The sequence below is a fragment of the Pelecanus crispus genome, chromosome 2, assembly GCF_030463565.1.
Source record: "Pelecanus crispus isolate bPelCri1 chromosome 2, bPelCri1.pri, whole genome shotgun sequence".
In the NCBI taxonomy this organism is placed as follows: Eukaryota; Metazoa; Chordata; class Aves; order Pelecaniformes; family Pelecanidae; genus Pelecanus; species Pelecanus crispus.
Window position 1 is genome coordinate 10,373,501 of NC_134644.1, and position 20,085 is coordinate 10,393,585.

At 36.6% G+C, this 20,085-nt stretch overlaps 1 protein-coding gene across 4 annotated transcripts in view; it reads right to left on the minus strand.

The window, feature by feature from the left end:
* Window positions 1-287: 287 nt before the first annotated feature.
* The window catches only part of LMBR1 (limb development membrane protein 1), a 72,996-nt gene continuing 53,198 nt past the window's right edge, over window positions 288-20,085 (minus strand). For 3 of the 4 annotated variants that reach the window (XM_075704663.1, XM_075704661.1, XM_075704664.1), the window contains 9 exons: window positions 19,660-19,732; window positions 13,502-13,582; window positions 12,389-12,465; window positions 12,067-12,144; window positions 11,090-11,163; window positions 10,766-10,856; window positions 9,244-9,310; window positions 4,747-4,908; window positions 288-2,169 (listed from right to left, as the gene is read on the minus strand). In XM_075704663.1, the coding sequence (XP_075560778.1) occupies window positions 2,087-2,169; window positions 4,747-4,908; window positions 9,244-9,310; window positions 10,766-10,856; window positions 11,090-11,163; window positions 12,067-12,144; window positions 12,389-12,465; window positions 13,502-13,582; window positions 19,660-19,732 (786 nt within the window). In that variant the 3' untranslated portion in view covers window positions 288-2,086. The remainder of the gene's footprint in view (window positions 2,170-4,746; window positions 4,909-9,243; window positions 9,311-10,765; window positions 10,857-11,089; window positions 11,164-12,066; window positions 12,145-12,388; window positions 12,466-13,501; window positions 13,583-19,659; window positions 19,733-20,085) is intronic. The other variant, XM_075704662.1, reaches the window with a different exon arrangement.

The following is a 20,085-nucleotide window of genomic DNA, read 5'->3' on the forward strand; positions in this document are numbered from 1 at the left end:
ATGAACAAGTGGATACATTTCAGTTATTTTTAACTGTAATGCTAATGCCTAAGGCTATAAGCTCTGAGAATACCTGAATGACACACCTAATAATAAATCTCCCGGTATTTTTAAATGTAAACACATTTTAAAACAACTTTTAATTACAGCTCCCTGTTCTTGGTTGCAGAACTTTGACTCGGATAAAGATTTCTCCCTAAAATGTCAGCATTAAACTCAAACAACAGAAAAGATGCTTGTAAATCTTGGTGAAATCAAGCAATTTTACTTTGTCTTCCAAGACTCAGTACAACACATCAATAGTCAGTTTAATAAGCCTTGAATTTATACTAATCACACAAAAAAAAAAGTAACTCTAGCATTATATTCACTACAGCAATATTTACATTATGCCCCAGTTCAAGTCAGAAAAGGCAGCTGCAAAAAAACTGAGAAATCTTCATGTATACTGGAGCTCGAATTTTTAAGCACTCTAGGAGAGAAGGAAAAGAAAAAAAGAAAAAAAGGCAGTGCACATTCACACACAGAGCAGTAAGATCTACAGCCCAGAGCAGTTATCTCAGGAGAGCAGCCGAAGAGTTTCTGACACAAGGTTTATCTTACTTTGGAGCCACACTGGAGAGCTAGTTGTCACCGCTTGATCACGGTGTATAAGACCTCAAACTACAGACAGACATACTTGTTTTACAAAATGGGAAATAAACAGGAACATTATCTGTCCCACTACATAATGGGCACACGCTGAAGATGTCCCCATTCCAATCTATTGTGGCAGAGCAGGACAAAAGTGCAACCAGATTTGGAATACTTACTCAGGTTTTGGTTGGTGGGTTTTTTCTTTAAACTGCTTAAAGGATTCCTAAGGCTGCAGTAATGCTAAGAAAAAGGACGTTACCACCCACCGATGCCATCCTGCATCTAAGGCCTCTCAGCAGTTAAACTGTAACACCGCAGAAAATCCTACTACTACGATTGAACACGCAGAAGTTTTACTTACCAAGCCATCTATGTCATCTCTATAAGCTTAGAATTTAATTTACGGTATCTACACATACAGGCCTATATACATGTTCATGTGTACATTAAAAAACAGGCTAGTGAAAGATACTGGATTATGCCACTGAACAGAAATCCTAGTACCTATAGTACAAATTCAGAGAAATAATTTACTTCAAATTAAAGAAGACTGTAAAAAACTGCAATTGCAGCCTCCTAGGCTTGTGCTACTTGCATTGATTACAAGTACTGCTTATACACAGTAGTTCATAAAGAATTTTACAGGGATGTACTTGGTAGGGTAAGTGACCGCCTTGGCACAATAGCTTACAGAACTGTAAGAGCTGTGACAGGGGGTCTACACAGCTTTTTACAAAGCATACTAGGCTCAGATTTAACGCTGAAGTTAATCTTCATCTTGCACTTCACTCTATTCGGTAAGACATTGTCTGACTACCAGTAAAGCAACCTGGCATTTATAGCTAAGAACAGAAAGCTGAAAACGCTGGCCTTCCAAGAAAGCTCCGTGACTTTAGACTATGAACAGCCTACTGTATCCGGCATGAAAGGAACTGTGATCTCTACCAGTTACTTCATTTTTAACACATTCTTAGTGGAACTGTTTATCTACTGTCAAGGATACCTACTCCAGGTAGTTTACATTTCCAGTAAGGGTCATATAGGGCTTCAAGTGTATTTTTTTTTTTTTTTAAAACCAAATCCCAAAGTTATTCCTTGTAGCTGTGTCTATATAACACAGGAGGTACTGTGCATTCAAATGGTAGCAGGTTTCTATCTAAAGATATGAGACTGTCAACAAATAAAAAGGAATGCATTATTCTCTTCAGCTTCCAGTCTTCAAGGCACCTCCTGCATTAACTTACTGGGAAATAAACAAGCAGACCAAAAGTTCGCTGGAAAGAGAAGAATCTGATATACCCGACTTCCTCAGAAGCTCACAGCATCAAAAAATGAGACAAGGTTGGACCCAAATTATCAACAAATAAAATCGACATAAAAATGCTGCTGAGATGACAGGAATGTCATGAGGTTGATGTTTTCAGCTCTGTTGATTGCAGGTGATTGTTAATCACAGTGTTTTCTGATGTCCATTTGCAGACGGCTTTGTCTCTGAGTCTCTTGGATTGTTTGACAGATGAAGTTTATCTAACCCTGCAAAACATTACACAGTAAGGAAAAACTGAGATTCACCCACACGTTTCATGCACACAGCTATTCAAAAGAATACATACAAACCAAATTCTACTTTGTGATTATGCACTTTGGCATTTGCTGCAGACCAGAATTGACATTCTAGCTCAGGTAAGAACTACTTCTGGGAAATTCCCTCAGTTGTGTTTCATGCGAGACAAGTCCACTACAATGGACAAGCGTGGAAGCAAGAGAAGCCTTGCTTCACATTGCTTAAATCACAGACTTAGATATTAAGAACAGAGGAAGACTTGCAATCCTTTACTCTGTCAACCTACAAAGACCAAAATAATTAACCAAAATATTTCCTTTAAACTATAGCACCTTTCTGAAAAGCATCCATCGCTGATCTTAAGATCATTGGTGATGACCACATCACCTCTCTAAACTGTTTATATGTCTAATAATATTTTTAGGCCTACGTTATTACTAATCTGTTTACCTGCATTTCCAGCCATTTGTTCTTATTGCACAGTTCTCTACCATGAGCACTAATTAAAGTCTCCCATCCTGTCCCAGGCAAGTAGTTAAACCACTTTTTTGGGGGAGGTGTAGAAGGATGGTAAATTTAACCGTATTTTATTCACAAGAGGCATGGTGCCAGTCCTTCCTTGCTTGCTACAGTTTCTCTCTGAAGTGTCCTATCAAGCCTCTAAAATTAAGGATCAAAAATTGAAAGATCTTCTTATTCATTTAGCGTAGACTATATTGAAGATTTTACTGAAGTTCCATGATGTACCAGGTTAATTTTCTTACATCACTGGAATTCCAAAATTGACTGCACTACTAAAAAAACATCTACTCAATATTGTATTATTTCTAAGTCCCAATATGACATAAATTCTTTTCGTCACAGGCCTGCGGCAGGACTTTACCTTCCACTAATTAGCCATGATGCCCCACCAACCTCTAGGTTCTTAGTGTCACAGTTTTCAGCACAGGGGAAAAATGAGCACACAAATTCTGGTTCTCATTCTCTGAATTCCATGTGACAGTTTTTAACAGACACTGTTTGTTATGCATAGTGTTGAAATATTTACACAAAATCACACAAGACGTGATAGCACTAGACTGAAAAAAATCCATAAAAAATCCTCTAGAATGATGCCATCCAATGACCATCCTACTATGCCTGCATTTTGAAGCTTGTTAATCTGCTTTCAACATATATAATTTTTTATTAAACACCATGTTTAATACAGTGAAGTGCCATGAATTAAGACAAATTTTTACATAATTTACTTTAAGACAGAAACTTTAAAGTTTTACCAGACCTGTTGCTATAAGCCCATGCTGACTGATGATAATTTATTTCTTCAGAGCGCTGCAACAGCCATTACATTATACAAAGTAATCCCTTTACAGTCAAAATGGTTGCACAAAAAGAACAGCATTATGCAAGTCAACTGAAAGAGATGAATCAAGGTCTTCTCATAAAATGACCTTAACTAAAAGCTGGGGGATAATGTCAAATACATCATACTCGCATCATGTATCCGTCCCAATCAACAATGGAACTTCTCTGAAAATATTTAAAAATCAATGGACAGATTTACACACTCCAGGCCCACCAATCTGTTCCCCTGGCACTTCAAAACTCAACATCAAAAATCACAGAATGGCTTGTTTTAATCCTACCCTGTCAGTCATTTTGTATTTCCGCTACCTAGTAGGTCTGATTTTAACTTAATTGCCACCAGTGGAGTTGCACTCTAGGAGGTGCTTGGATTTTGTTTACCAGGGTGACAACTGCGGAAAGCAGTAACCGGTGAAAACTAACGTTAAGTACCTTTTAGTAGACTGCAAACTGAATCTGCAGTTACAAACAAACACTGAAGTTTCACCATTAGTCCTCTCAATTTAAGCAAATACTACTCTAGGGTTCTAAAGCAGTAGGAGCTTCATTAATTAGTAAAGATAAGATGTAGTGACAACACAATTACTAAATATGTACATTTTATCCTCTTAGTATCAAATATGTTTCAAACCTTTCTTCTATGGCCAAGAAACATGAATGCAGAGTTTGGTCAAAATTTTGATTATATCAACTACAGGTTTTACTCAGCCAGTTACTAAGAATCTGTATATTTTGTACAAAGATTTTCTGAACATGTAGTGCTCAAAAAAAAAAAGGATCACAACAAAGCAGCTAAGACTTCCACTAAACTACTTTTAGGGAATTAATGAGTTGCTTTAAACAAAAAAGAAAAAAGCCAACCCACACACAAGTTGCAGTTTTATTTTGGAATAATTGCTCAGTAGCAATCAGAATGTTTCTGTGCTCTCTAAAGGCTGAAAATCTAACTGCGGATCATTAAGTACACAGATGTATCGTTAAGATCAACACTGTACCTTAGCTCTCAACTCTTCAAAAAAGTAACACAGAGCTATGCATTCTCACCTTAACTTACAGAAACTTCCACGAAAAAAAAAAAGCTTTCTGTGAGTTGTAACAGAACTTTAACAGCAGCACATCGGGTATTGATGCTGGAGAAAGGAAACATTTGAGTACAAACTAAATTTTCAGTGCTATATTACCTAATGCCTTCAGGAGCTCTTCTCGCACAGCGGAAGTGAACTTTCTGACCAGACATAATGTTGTCATGATAGCAAAGAGGAAGTTGTAAGACAATACAATATAGAAGTTTCCCAGCCAGTTAAACCTTCCGAAGTCTCCAAGCAGATCAAATCTGGTGATTCCTGTTAAAATTGCATTTAAGATTTACATCAAAATCTTGACTACATTTTTTAGGAAACACAAAAATTTAATTCTATTCCTTTCTATACATGGAAGCAAAATTCTTTCAGACAACACACTATAAGACACACGGTTAAACACACAAGACAATGTTCTCAAGGTCTTTTTCCCCTTCACTGACCACTATAAAACTGTAAGACACATTTATCAATCAAAATGTTTCTTAAGTTTCCTAGTAAAATGCTTGAATAATGTGAGTTGAAGTAAATTGTCTATTTTAGATAAGAATTCTGCTTTTATGATTTTGATAAATATAACTAGGAAAAAAATCAGTATTACTATGAAAACTGCTTGAAATCTCCGTTCCTGTGAAACGTTTCTATTCCAGAGAAGGATGAAATGCACCATGGGCTTTCTTATTAAAAAATACAGGTAGCAAAAAGCCTTTCCACTAAAGCCACAACATCTTACAGTAAACACTAAGCCTTTGTAACTTTTGAGCCACTCTTTTGAAACCAAAGTTTAAAGACATCTTTCCAGCTGCCGTTTTATGCCTGGATCTACCCGCCACTACAGCCACAGAGCATTTGCACAGAATGAAAAGAGTTTGGCTGAAAGATAGTGCTGACAGGTTGTCTTCACAGTGGACCTCACAACACTGACACTTGGGCTTTGTGCTGATCAAAGGCTAGTCAATCACTAAAGCTAAGTGAGCAAAATTTTTCCGAAATGTGGAAGCGTCTACGAGCCATAGGGTCCATCCCAGAAGGCAGAAGAGGAAGGACCATAGGTTGTTCCTTTGCCAGGTCTACATCAAGGACTGCACCAAATAAAGGGCAAAATACTGAGATGATACCCAAATAACAGTTGTCTAGGATTGAAGAGCCATTATATTCCCAAAAACTTTTGACACAGATGATGCCACACTGATGTGCGCTCTCACAGTTGAGACCAACAGTGCGAAGGAAGGAAGCTTACCTCGCCCCCAACTGAAATGGCAGCAGCAAACTAGGCAATCAGAAAATAACCCTGGCTCTGAAGTTCCTGGAAGCGAGTCTTCTATCATCTTATTTTGAAAGGGTTTGGGGGCTTTTAAGAACTGTGACTTCAACAGCGATAATAAATGAAGAGAGGCAGAATTAAGGGTCAGTTACCTTCCCTTCAAGGGTAAACCTGGCACTTACGAATCTCATTGTACCTCAATATCCAAGACTTAGAGCTGGCTATCACAATGTTAAAAGATACGCATGCTTCTGGTACTCAGCATCAGTCAATAAAAAAAAATAGGGGAATCAAATTTAGTATCTAAGAAAAACATGCCAAAATGGAGACAATTAAAAGAAGGAGAATTTTCAAAGAATAAAGCCAAAAAAAGACTGAAGCTCATCAAAATAGCAAAAGAGGCAGGGAGAAATATCAAAAAAGCACAGAAGGTCTTAGCACAAGAAGAAGAAACTGGCTGACTGAATCAGCTGGTAAACAGGTGAAGGATAATAAACACAGAGTTGCTTTCACACAAAGCCAAAGCAGACAGTGTCCTTAAGAATACTTCCAAAGAAGCAGAGTGTTTTAGTCAGACTGCAGAGCTACAAGAAAACTGAGAAAGTTGAGTTTGAACATATAGGTTTTCAGACCTTTAAAGGAAAAGAAACAAAACAGGTAGAGCACTGAGTAAAGAGTTCTTTGAAAAAGCAAAAATATTCCTTGACACAAAGGGGTTCAGAAGAATAGCTAGCAATGGAGGACAAACAAAAATGAAGCCTGACAGTGCTGTTCGAGCAGGTGGGAAAAAATATTGTCCACAAGTTACATTCATTTTCCTCATATGAATAAAAAAAAGTTGATGCTCATCAGAAAAAAAAACATCTGACACAGTATCATTTTGTAAGTTTGTGGTAGAAAAGGATTAAACAGCTTTTGCTGACTTTTAGAGAAGTATCTACTCAGCCCACAGAAGAAAATTCCCAAGACTGCAATTTGAAAGACTACTCAGTAACTGAACAGAAAGCTACATCTCTAGTGGACACAAATATATATCCAATAAAGTTGGTGACAATTTACCAAACAAAATATTAAAGAATTGTTCAGGTTAAAAAAAAAAAAATACTATGTTCTTAGTCTGTACATACAAATAAGTTTTAAATCACTATTAACTTAACCATAATAATCCAGAGAAGAATTCTAGGAATGCTGTTGTACATTAGAAAACTCAATTTTGTTTGTAGTTCCTTGTTTCTATATTCCTGGCTATTAAGTTCTCTGTTCCCAATTTGTTTCACAGTGGTTAGCAATATGGTGCTGGTGGGAAACTTTTTTTCAAGAAGGACTACTAAAAGGCTGAAACGTTCTGGAAAAGATAAGTTAACTTATTTTAGTAAAAAAAACCCCTTATTTTAGTAAAAACTTTCCTGGAGTTCTAAAAGAATGACAGATTAGAGACATCCACCACCTAGATATTTAATGGGAATGCTAGGAAACAAAAAATTTCTCCTATTTCCATTTTTAAAACGTGAAGGTCAGTACATGTATTAGATAACTTTTGCTTTTTACCTTTCCCATAATGATAAAGTCTAGTCTCCTCTCTAAATAGTCTAGAAACTCGCTTTTTTAATAAAGTGAGAAGACTATGAATCTGCTTAACATTTATTTCTTTTCATCTATTCAGTGCCGCAGGGCAGTAGCATGTAGTGCAGCACATGTTGATATTTTTGCAAAGCACCACATGACTCACTGTACTCTAATACACTCTATTAATCCTGTTTGGACAGCTGTGACTGTGCATTTGTTAGCTGTGTGTTAATTGTTCCATCTTTTTTCTTCTTTTTTTTATCTCTATGGCAAACTATTCAGGAATTTCATTTGTTAGTCTTTTTTTTTTTTTAAACTGAGTTTTACCATTAATCTGTTTCCTGTGAGACAACAATGCACCCAGCATGTATACTTACTTCCACAGAATCCGTTTATTATCACCTGTTAATCTCATAGATCATTAACAATGATTTTTTTTTTTTAAACAAATGATGAATGCAGTAAATTAGTGGACACAATACTAATGTTAAAATTCTATTCTAAAACACTAATTTTTCAACATAACATCTTGCTCTAAGTGCTAGAACTGTTTCACTACTTAGATCTTTATTGTACTAGCTATATGTTAAAACTGCACTACTGTAAATACCTGAATTATTCTTTTGCATTTTTGTGCAGTTTTATCACAGATTTTTAAAACATGAGCTCCAGAAGGTGTATTTTAAGATTCAACCCTCCAAAATGCATTACAGGGTCTTTTGGTTTGTTACAGAAATGATCTAGTAAATCTAATGAAACTCATCATCTGTAGATATACACCGCATGAAAATATACAGTATAGTTTACCGGAAAGTAATAACTACTCTTGATTTGACAGTATCCTGGTTGAAAAGAAAACCAGCTACAACAGTATTGGGTACACCTTACTGGTCTGCAGGCCTGAGCTTAAACTCTGAAGCTTGTACTTAAGATTCGTACAGCCCAAGGTGAAGATTTTTGTTTTGTTCCATTTAATGTTCCCAGTGAAATGCACATTAGCTGCAAGTATCCTGCACTACTTAAATATGTGATAGCCTTGCAATCTAACTTCAAGAATTCAAGTTGCAGATTACCTAATTAAACAAAGTGAAGACACAAAACATCTTGTAGTTCCAACTGTTCCGCTTCAAATGCTACTGCCAGTTCTTAACAATAAAATCAGAACTTCTTCAGTTCCACTATGCTGGATTCCAAATTTTTATATTTGAAAACCGAAGTAACAAAGAACACAAGCAGATTATTTTAGGGAAAATGAAAGTAGCCTGGTATCATTGCTGATAAAAAAAAAATAAATGAAAAGTCCTTAACTGTTTTTAAAAATATATTTGCACTCAACGTTATCTTAAATTTTATACCTGAAATTCCCAAATGTATTTTTCACAAAACCTGAGCACTGTAATTTCACAGTGAACATGAAACTATTTTATACTGCCCTGAACAAGCAGTCTCTATATCTATTCTCACCATCTTGTTTTAAGAAGTTTAAAATCTGACCTGCCTTTTTAAAAGAATATATTCTCTAGAAAATGCTTAGCATCTTTTTTTAGAATGTATGTTCTGCAGTACATGTATGTAGAATGTACGTTCAACAGCTCATGTTGGTGTAGAGAAGAAGGCCACATAGACATGCTCTTTCTATTGAAAGTGATGGCAAATTAAATACATACTATGAAAGGTACAGCTACAGGCTGTTCTTTTTTCCTTTTGTTTTTTTTTAAACTCAATTAAATATTCTTTATTACAATGTTTTATACTTCCATTTCACTTACCCAGTGTCCTTGACATCACTGGCAAAGCAGAGCTCAGCACCAAGATTGACACACAGTTTCCAATGATCTGTTTGAAAATGACAAACAGCATTTCAATTATAAATAGGATTGCTGAAGGGAAAAGAAAAAAAAAAAGAGAAGAAAAACAGCGGTCAAGATGAAAAAGAATAATTCTTAAAAGTTACATTCTTCCAACTGAACCTAAAGCAATTTACAATAACATATTGTTACTCTTGCTTACTCCTGTCACACTTCTCCACATGGGACTACACAAGATGAAGATGATCCAAGTTTAAAAAAAAATCAAATATGTAATCATTTGCTTTTAATCAGTGTTACGCATGCTTAGATTCAAAATAATTCAAAACTACCATGTTGCAAAGCGTCTACTGTTTACTTAATTCCTGCAAACTTTTTCTAAAAGAACCGTTCCATGGGCTTAGCATAGATGACTGATACATCAGCTTAAGCTTTGTATGTAACTGCTTGCAGGATTAGCATTATTTAAAAAATTACAACAAAGAGCTTCCTTTCAATTGAATGCCTGTTGACTACTTTAAATAGTATGAAAAAATTCACAGCTGTTAGATTTTACTCTAGTTTTTGTGAAGCCTTTATAAAGAGTAATTGAAACTTTTTCTCACAAGGGATCACTTTCTTCAGCTCTAATTCTATCAGAATCCAAAAGAAAAAAACCCAGAAAACTTCTTGAAAGTAGGTAGACATTTGTGCATTCACTGTTCCTGGTGTACTGTAATCAACAGAAAACATTAAGAACATTCCAACTCCCTACTACCTATCTACTATAACCATTCTGTGTGTTTACCTACTTTCTCACTCCCAACAATTTATGGTAAAAATGTCTTTATCCATTACTTAAAAAAAAACCACCACAAACAATGAAACACATTGAAAAAAATAATTAAATTCAACATCTGTTCCTCAGTTACTGATCACCTCCCCTTGTCAGCTGTGGGAATATTTTGCCAAAAAAACAAAGCATGTTCCTCTGCATTAGGTAACAGCATTTGTTATTCTGAAGCCAGTGCTAAATTGTAGAAAGTCAAATTAGCCTCAGACTGCAAAATGTTGCTGAATAGACCTCCTCAGTCTTAGTTTAATTATTCAAATTTGAATTACTTTGTATTACTTCTAGCAACCAAGTTCTTCAGATTTCAAACAAGCTCCCTGAAGTACAGTTAGCACAATCAAAGTTACTCATTAGCAATACGTTTCCTTTGAAAAAAGTTCTTTCACTAGCTTTTCTATAGCTAGTTAACAAGCTCTGCTATTCCCGGCTTTTTACAAGTGAATGGATGCCATCCAAACTAAACAGAGCACATCCTTTTTCCCACTCATTCAGCATTTCGAAAATCTTCCAGTTTGTGTTTACGCAGCTTACAAACAAATACTGATCACTGCAAATGAGCCATTCAGGGCAATTACTAACTAAAAGAGTCAGTTTGTCTTGGGTGGCAAGAAAGAGAGGAGGGGGCCATCCCCATCACAGACTTTACCTTACCTTTGTCATAGTCGTGTCATCCTTCCTGGGAGTGAAATTTTCAAAAAAACGAAGACTGTAGAAGCCGACGACAGAGGATACCATAAGATAGCTGTGAGAATCAAGGAAAAAGGAATCTCCAAGGAATGCAAGTTTCACTCAAGTTCTCAGCAGTCTCCTAAAAGTCTTAAGAACCAAAGAAAAAAAACAAAAACACTTCGAGTGCTTGAGAAGGACTGACCTGTCTCTTTCTTCTTTCCAGGCAAGTGTCTTAGTAAATTACCAGTGTCCCAGAAAACTAGACAGAATACTTGTTAACAGACAGAATTCTTTAAGAAAGGATACAAAATCAAAATGATTTCAAGTGCTGCTCCCACAAAACCAAAGGTGGATAGGGAGGCATTTCCTATTCCAGGCCCCTACAAGGAGAAAAATACTTTGCATAATTGAATAACATACATGCAACCGTTCATGAAGTTAACTTCTACCAGCACCAAAACCCCTAACAAGTTACATGAAATACAGCCTTTTTTCAGTTCAGTATTTAAGGAGCATTCTAATGTTCTAACCTGCAAGTCTCCCATCCTATGCAATTGCATCAGCTAGCTTTCAAACTTGAGTGAAACGTATTACTAAGACCGAAGGTACAATGATTCACATTTTATGCACGCGGCATCTACCCGCCATGCTGCCTTTTATATGCACTCCATTACTTTGGAAACTAAAATAAGGGGTCTCAAAAGATGACACTTCTAGTTGTTCACAATTGCACAGGCAGAGTGGCCATCACCGCTAAACACCTTTTACAGCTTTGCAAGCTTGTATACAGCTATATGTGGGGGAAAGCATTACCAAGTTAATAAAAAAACCCCTCATGATTAAAGACGCTACTACTCCATGTGCTGCTCTTTACTTTCTTGAAGTATTTTTGTAATAAAGGAGGAAAAAACATCATGCTTTCTAAGAGGAACACAAACCAAGACAGGTTTTTCGTATTGGTTTTTAACAGAGTTTCTTAAGTTGAAGATGTCTAGTCCATATAAAAGTAGGCGACGTGAGTAAAATGCAAACTCCAGATTACTGATTTACTTTACTGAATCCATGTATCTTCATAAAGATTCTGGACTAGTTTTACTAAGAACTCACTACAACATGACATGTAATAAATGTTTATGTGTGCACAGGACCAAAACCTAGAAGCAAAGTCAAGGTTGAGGCTCATTAGTTTCAATGTTATTAAAGCAGAAGTTCTCACTTGCACTTCTGTAACGGCTCCAAAGCTTCACTAAAGTTATAAAAATCATAAGAGAATTTTACTTTACCCCTGATCCCTTTGGCATTGCAGTCTCATCAACCAACAGGTAAAGAATGTTGAGAGCAACTAAGAAGACCGAGATGGCCTACAAAGAAGTAGAAACAGTCTTGTTATTTAAAAGTATTCCACATTTTTAAAATGTATACATGTATCCTCATCAGATTTCATAATGTTAAGTTCTTTTAAAATGGTCAAGAAAAGAATATCAATTTTGTTGCTTAAACACACGTCACTCAAAAATTTTAAAACTATTCCCCCAAATGACCCAACAATTCTTCATACTTTTTGTTGGGGGGAAGGGAAGGGGGAAGAAAGAACAAAATTCTTACCGTCTCAATCAGTAGCAATATCATAACAGCTGGATAGACTAAATTCCTTTCCCAAGCAGAAGCTTTTTTCCGCCGTTCTGTTCAGAAGAGAAAAACAGAAGCTTAACACCGTAGATCACCTTAGAATAAAACACGTAAAAATCATTCAGCTATCTCTAAGCTCTTGTTATAACTGTAGGTAACAAAAGTAATCTTATCTTGAACCTACACCAACCAGTTCATAAAAATATCCACCCTGAAGAGCTGTATGAAGCAATCCCAAATATGAAGCCTCTTTAGAGAAAGGCTGGGGAGACAGAGAGAAGCAGATTTTTCTTTCTTGTTTACAGGCATGTTTCACCATAACATTTTTTTCCCTGGCATACAGCACTTCTGCAAAGTTTAAAATATACTGAATTTAAAAATATGCTGTTTACATGTATATTTTAGTACAACCTAAAGGGACAGAAGGGAATTTCAAATATTTAAACAGTATTTTCCTCTTATAACATAAGGCAAGAAAGACAAGACTAACTCATTGGACATCACTAGTATGTCTAAAAAGAAAACCCAACAGCTTTTTCTTACCACAATCTTAGTTTTGCACATAACACACTGATAAATGCAAAATCCTGCAAGCCTCTGAATAAGTAAGGAGATTCCTGTTGAATGGCTGCCATTACCAGAAGCATCACTTTTCATTTTTAAAAGACACAAACCTGCTAAGAATTATTTTACTGTTCTTAAACACAATTTGACTTCTATAGAAATAATTCAAAAACAGAGAGGAAAGTACTGTCTTAGATTATCCCAAACAATCATAAGCTTATCATTATATATGAAAAGACTTGCTACTGAGCTCCATACAAGGAAGTCAAGAGTGTTACAATTTCTCTGAAATTAGGTTAAAAATAAGATCCAAATCAGACTCCCTACTTAAATTTGTTAGAGGGGCACAATGATTCCATGTAACGTATTTGTAGGAGCTATGACAATTTGAAAGGACTGCAAACGCACAAATTTGGTTAAGAACAAACTGGAATCAATCAAGTGACTGCTACAAGCTGAACACAGCATCTTAAGGCCGTTCATTAAACTGCAATCCACATGAAACAGTAGAAAAAAGTTTATTACCTAGATTAGTTTTCTTGCTTTTCACTTTTTCAAGCTCCCGTTCCAACTCTACTGTCTGGTATTCCACCATGGAAGATATACCTTTTAAAACAGAAGACGGTATTTGCTTTTGGATGAGACTAACTATAGTACTGTAAGACACCCTGTGACAATTCAGATTTAAGAAGCATCGCATTAACACTTGTGGCTTTAAACTGCAGGTGTTTCTTTGAGACTCTTCAACTACTTTTCAAAAAACAGCGGTTTAGTTAAGAATCCTCTAATTCCGTCTAAGCAGAAGAGTTCAACACATCAGAGGTTTCACAGTGTGACCTTCTGTGATCCCTGCCTGTTCTGTTGACCAGCTGCTGCAAGAGCTAAGAGCTACTGCTGAACTGTTGCACAGGTCCAAAAACCAGTTATGGTGTGGCAGCCTGACACAGGATGTCTCAAATGCCTCATTCTTGTATCTCTATACAATTCGTATATTAAGGTGTAAAGAATACCTTCACGGGCATTATTATCTAGCAACTTAAAGACAAAGCGGACCTTTGCCTTCAAACTAAGCAAGCTGGTGGCTGGACCTCCACTTACAGCTTCTGCCCCTCGCTCCCCTTCCCAGCCCTTTTCACCCAGCACGCTCAGTTTCCATACTGCTGACCTGCTTGTTGACGTATCTTCTGCTCATACCAGTTTGGCTGATTTGGTCAGTGTCTCTGTGCCACAGAGCTCCCTCCAACAACCACGATCAGATCTTCCTCATGACCACCCATGAGACCGTATTTGTTCACTTTCCTTTTTACAGTTGACAGCATGTGCACGTCACTGCTGTGCAACTCCTCAAATGCTCTCCTCTACACCAGCTGAAAACTGACAACCGTAATATTAATTCCGCTCTCCCTTGCTAATTTTCTGCCTAAAAGTTGCTCAGCAACATTTCCTCCTATCCCTTCATGGTCTCTAGGAAACCCAGCCCATTCTCCTTCTCCATCCTTTTTCTCTTCAACCTCCCATTCTGTTCCAACCACCCAACTTTTCCAGTGCAAGCACACTGTGGTTTCTCTCCTTGATTCCAGTTCCTCTACAAACACTGCCCAGTGTTCAAGCAACGATACAGCTCTGAAATGCTGACTAGAGATCTATTTCAGTTCTGATCTCACTGTTTCTACTTTAGCTTTTGCTCTTTGCAAACACAAACTGGAAATATTCTTCCCAAGATAACTTAGAAACACTCCCCACTCATCTTTGCCCCACGTTCATCCCTTTTATTTCTGAATAATCTCACCTGAAGATAAGTTGAGAGGGCTCATATTTTCCCTGTAAGGCCTGTTCCAGGCCAATCTCACTCTATGGCAGTGACAGTTCAAGTTCTTAATACACCTTAAGTCCTCTCTGTTATCTTCTTTCTCGATATACATTGACACTCTTCACCTGTTGGCCATTCCCTACCCTCAGCCTCACCTTTGATTGCAGGCTAAGCTGTAATAGCACCATGCTCCAGATACTTTATTTAAACACTCTCTAATAAATTTCTATGAGATTAATAGTCTTGTCCAGGCTTTTATCTCATATCTTGATCATTTGCCTACAAAAACTAAATAGCACTTAGGTTGCTGGCACACTCACACTACTTTATAGTCCAGTCCCATTATTTCCTTATTTTCTGTTGTCTGCTCATCCGTCCAGCAATCTCAGTACAAGATAAGAAGGTAAATTTCTCATCCCATCCAGCCCCCACATTCTCCATATTCCAGCACAGTGAGGTCCTACCTGAAAACCAAGATACACAAGAGTGTTTCTTGGACTTTTTTTTTTTTTTAAACTGTTACTCTTTTTATTTCAGAGTAGTAATACTGATTTGTTCAATGCAGTCAAATTATCAATGGGGCATCCAACTGTTTCAAAAATTAGTTTTCAAATGTTTAATTACCTGCTTCTTTCACACACATTTTTGCATATAGCACATAACCTCTGTGCTATGCCTAAACATTTATCTTTGACTATCAGTAATATAATGTGTATGTGGTAATATTTACGGTGGCTTCAAATATATAAGTATCTTGAATCCCAGGAATAACCAGTAAAACCTACAAATGCTGTTTTGTAACAACTTCTACTCACCTGAAGTACCTGCAATAGGAATGTCAGTTTAATTTGTCAGTGTCTCAGTTTTAAATAAGTAAGCATACTACGGGGATTTTTTTAGAAAAAGTTTCTTTAAAAAAAAAAAAAAACAAAACAAATCTCACTATCAGTATAAAAATAAGCTTTTGTGCTGATGCATTCCCTCTGAAAAAAGTCTAAAACATCCGTTTTATGGAATGACTAGTTACTATGAGTTGAGAAAAAGGATAGCTATAGATCTCAGTGGAAAAAGTCTCAAGAACTTTAATAGAAGCAGTTGAAAAAGTAAGAAAACTCAAGTTAGTGTCTGACATTTTCTTCTCCATAATTGATTTAGGGGTCTGTGAGAAAAAGCTTTATTCCAGATTTATGTTTTTTCCTCCCCTCAATATAAAAACCCAGAGCTCAAAACACTGATATTCATGGGAGTCTTTCCAGCAAAGTCAGTGTGATCACATTAAGTCCCTAAGAGACACTTCAGTAGAAATTCCAAATCATATTTAAGTGCTGTTGTAGTTCCTCCTTAAAAATAGTAGCAAACAACAGGTTGCTATACAAAAGGATATTTTACGAGAGGGGAAGGCAAAGTTTCAGATCAGTCAAAAGAGTATTTGAAAAGGATGCAGCTAAATTCTTAAAAGCTCTATAACATTAGCTTTATTTCAAACACGCACAAAGTTCAATGTCAGCGCTGTCTAGCCAATAAATCAAATTGGTAGACAAGACTTGTTTGGACTAGCAATGAAAAGTTAGAAGGGATTCTCCAAGAAAGCCACAAAGCAGCTCATTTAAGGTCAATTTAACGGTATTATTCTGTTTTTCTTCCAGCCCAGACATAAGATTTCAGTACCTCAAAGGAAATTGTAAGAGTATCTATTTGCATTCCCCCTAGGTGATTGGCAGTTCAACACCAATTAGTTCAAAATTACACTGTTACTAGCGTGCAATAAAAACAACACCTTTCATCTTTCTTACCTATGTAAGGATACCTTCAGAGCCAATAACTTTGATCAAGTAAGTATTTTTGATCCTACCCCACCCGTCTCTTTGGATTCAGGAAAACTAATAGCTGAAGGCAACTTTTTTCTTTTAATATAAAAAAGTCCCAGCTTTAGTCTTCGACTGTAGGAGTGATGTGGGTACTGAAATATAATACACTGGAAACAAACATTTTCCCAAAGCCCAGTATCTCTTCAATAGATAAAAATACTAGGGTAGATAACACGATCAAACTTTCCCCTCTCTCCTCCTCAGATTTTCAGTTATACACTGTAGACACCTGAGAAGGAAGAAAATTAGTTTCCGCAAAGAAGATATGGAGTTTCACAGTTAGATTCATTTTCAAATATGAAGAGCTTTACAGAATACTCTATCAATGGCATCACTGCCGCAATAGTTACATCTATATGAATCAAGAAGGGCACCAGCTGACACAGCTAAACTTTTTCCCTCCTCTGAAAACAGAGGCTTTACCCAGCCTATTCAGTGGGAACAGTGATTATGCTACACCCTTCCTACGACCAGGCATTGTCTGAGGAAACATTAAGAAGGACAGGGCAAAGCAGTGCTAGGAGCGTGATAGCAATTATTCCACCAAGAAAAAAGAAAAATCAGCATTGACAATCGCCAAGTCTTGCTTAAGCCTGTGCTCTGGTCCTCTTCAGTTTTAATAAAAATTCAACTCTCTGGTTATAAATATAAATGGAGTACATATTTCAGAACACTTTACTGCAGAACTGTCCAGCAGGGTTACTTAAGCACATATATTTCCACTACCACAACTGCAGAAGAGTTGCAATAGCCAAGGCACAGGAAGTACGCAGCCTAATATATCTGCTCTGATACAGCAACAAAAACGCTTACACAATCTGTGTGTTAAATCACAGATTATGGCTTCTAACATCACAGCACTACTCTTGCTAATGCAATTAGCACCGCACCTCCGTTTGTACGTGTTTTTTAAAAATGCAACAAACATTATAAGCGTGAGTCTTCATAGTTCTGGCAAAAATGGTATCTCTTTTTCTGGCATAATTCGTATGTATTAGAAAGACTGCTGGCAGAGAAGATGAAGCGTTCCATGCTTGCCACATAAATGAGAACCATACCTAAAATTACTTAAATAATTACTCACAGAAATCTTGCAGAGTATATTCTTGTGCATATAACAAACTGCCCTCCATCTACATGCTCTATCCAAGTTTAGATTTTTATTTACTTTTCAGCTTAAGTCCATTAACTTTCTCTGTACACCAAACTATGGGTTTTCAAGCATTCCTTCACATGGGGGTGCCAATACCATTCCCTCAGCATGTGAAACAGAAGAATTCAGTTCCCTCGCTTGTCAAAAGGACATTTAAGCCCCACATCTTTCACATCGCAAGAGCAGGCTGGCAAGAGCTCTGTGGAACATGGCTGGGTTGCAGTTCCACTTTATGTTGAATACTAACCGATTCGCTGAAACAGAACCCAGTCTTTCAGCTAGTGGTTAGGCCAGCCCATGTCCTAAATCCAGATCCAATTAATAGATGCCTACAAACAGACTAGGTCCACCTCACGAGTGGTATTACTAAATTGTAATGTAAACAACTGTTGCATAGACTTCTATGCAGAAAAACAGCAGACAATCATCACCTAATCAACCACATTCTCCACCCCAGTAGTGGAAACCACTCTACGCTACTTCTAATAGCTACTTGAATAATTGTCAGGTCATTTTTCTGTATTGCTTTTCTTGTACATAAGCACAATCACCATGACAACATAAAATATTCAGCAACAAATATTACACAGTTGCTAGCTAGCATCAAACACACAGACCAATTATAATTAGCCCGTCACAGCTTCAAAAGACATTCACTGCATGCAACTTTTTCCATGTCTGTATGCGTATATATACGCATGTCAGCATAAAAACCTAAGCTTCCAAAACAGCAAAGGTGAATGTTACTTTTAAACTGAAACCATGGCTGATTTTAGCACAAAGAAGTCACTACTTCTCCACAAATTTTAAAAGCTGGAATAAAGACGACCACCACGATCTACTGTTATCAAAGGTACTTTCCCTGACCACGCAACTTCGAAAGGAGACTTACTGAGACTTGAAAGAAGAAGAGATTGAGATGCATGACAGAAGACTGAAGAGTAAGAGAAAGGCAAGAAATGAAGAAAATTAAGGCTAAAATAAGTCGTAAGACAACACAGCAATGGATGTGTCATGACATGAATATTCTTTGGTTTTTCAACCTGAAGCAATTGTATAAATTGTGGATGGATGGCTTATTCATGCAGTTAAAAGCAATTCAGATGAGAATTTGTACAACAGGATTTCCAGGTTTAGGAAATTGATATATTTTCTGTAATTGGTGCCTGCCATGCTACAATACTCTTACTCTTAGAAGCCAAAGCTTCATACTGCTTTTGAAATACTTCAAAACAGAAACACCTTATCAAGAAGTGCAAAGTTGTAATAGTAAATACAAGAAGTCTAAAACATTTGTATAATTATTCACTGTAGTTATTCATTAATAGAATTATTAAAATTATTAAATTCACCAAATAGCTCCTCGAATATAAGCCTACTCTAATATTTAATGAATTATTACCTAAGATTCTAAATAATAATGAACTGAAACAGAAAAAATCCTCCATATAAGAAACAAAACTCATAATGCAGGAAGTTGAGCTTCTTGCTAATATAGGCTCATTGTTCTTCATACAAGGCTAAAATACAGTCATTTACCAATCCAAACTATTTTGCAGTAAGGGTGGTGGGTCTGGTCAACCAGTTTGCTTTCTCCGTCTCAGATTACTCACATATTAGAGCTGATGAACATGTTAAAAACCAAATCCAAGTAAACCACACACACATGCACGCACCAATCTTGAACAACACAGTGAGCAATGAAATGTAAGCCTGTAATTCTTGTTACATACTAAGATGCTGAAATTTTCTATTTTAAGAGAAGAGGCTACATAACAGTGAGATCAATACTCATGGCCAGAACCACTCTACTCTAAATACTGTATCTGAAGCAGTATCAGAACAAGCATACCATTAAGCCTCCTCTGAATTGCTTCTTCCTCTAAAGTGATGATATACATCTGCTCATCTAGGTCTTCAAGGATCTGTATTTGGAAACAGAAACATGAACTAACTGAGTATCAGCGTCACTTGTTTTTCTGACTGCACCAATCTAGGCAGGTTTGTTTTGTTCTAGTAACCTGTATTTTAAATATATGAACTCCATGAAAGATCATTCCATTGTTACAGATCTATTTCTTTACTGTAAGCAAACTTTCTGTTAAGTTTTCATTTCAGGTTAAAGCTCTTATGTTCATTTTCAATGTAAAGAGACTTAGGGAACAGGGGAAGGGACAGTACCTCTGACCTATATTCAAATCATTCAAATCATTCCTAGGGAAAAAATTAACAACCTATCAACCTTCACACTCAATGTGATTTAAACAAAAATAACTGC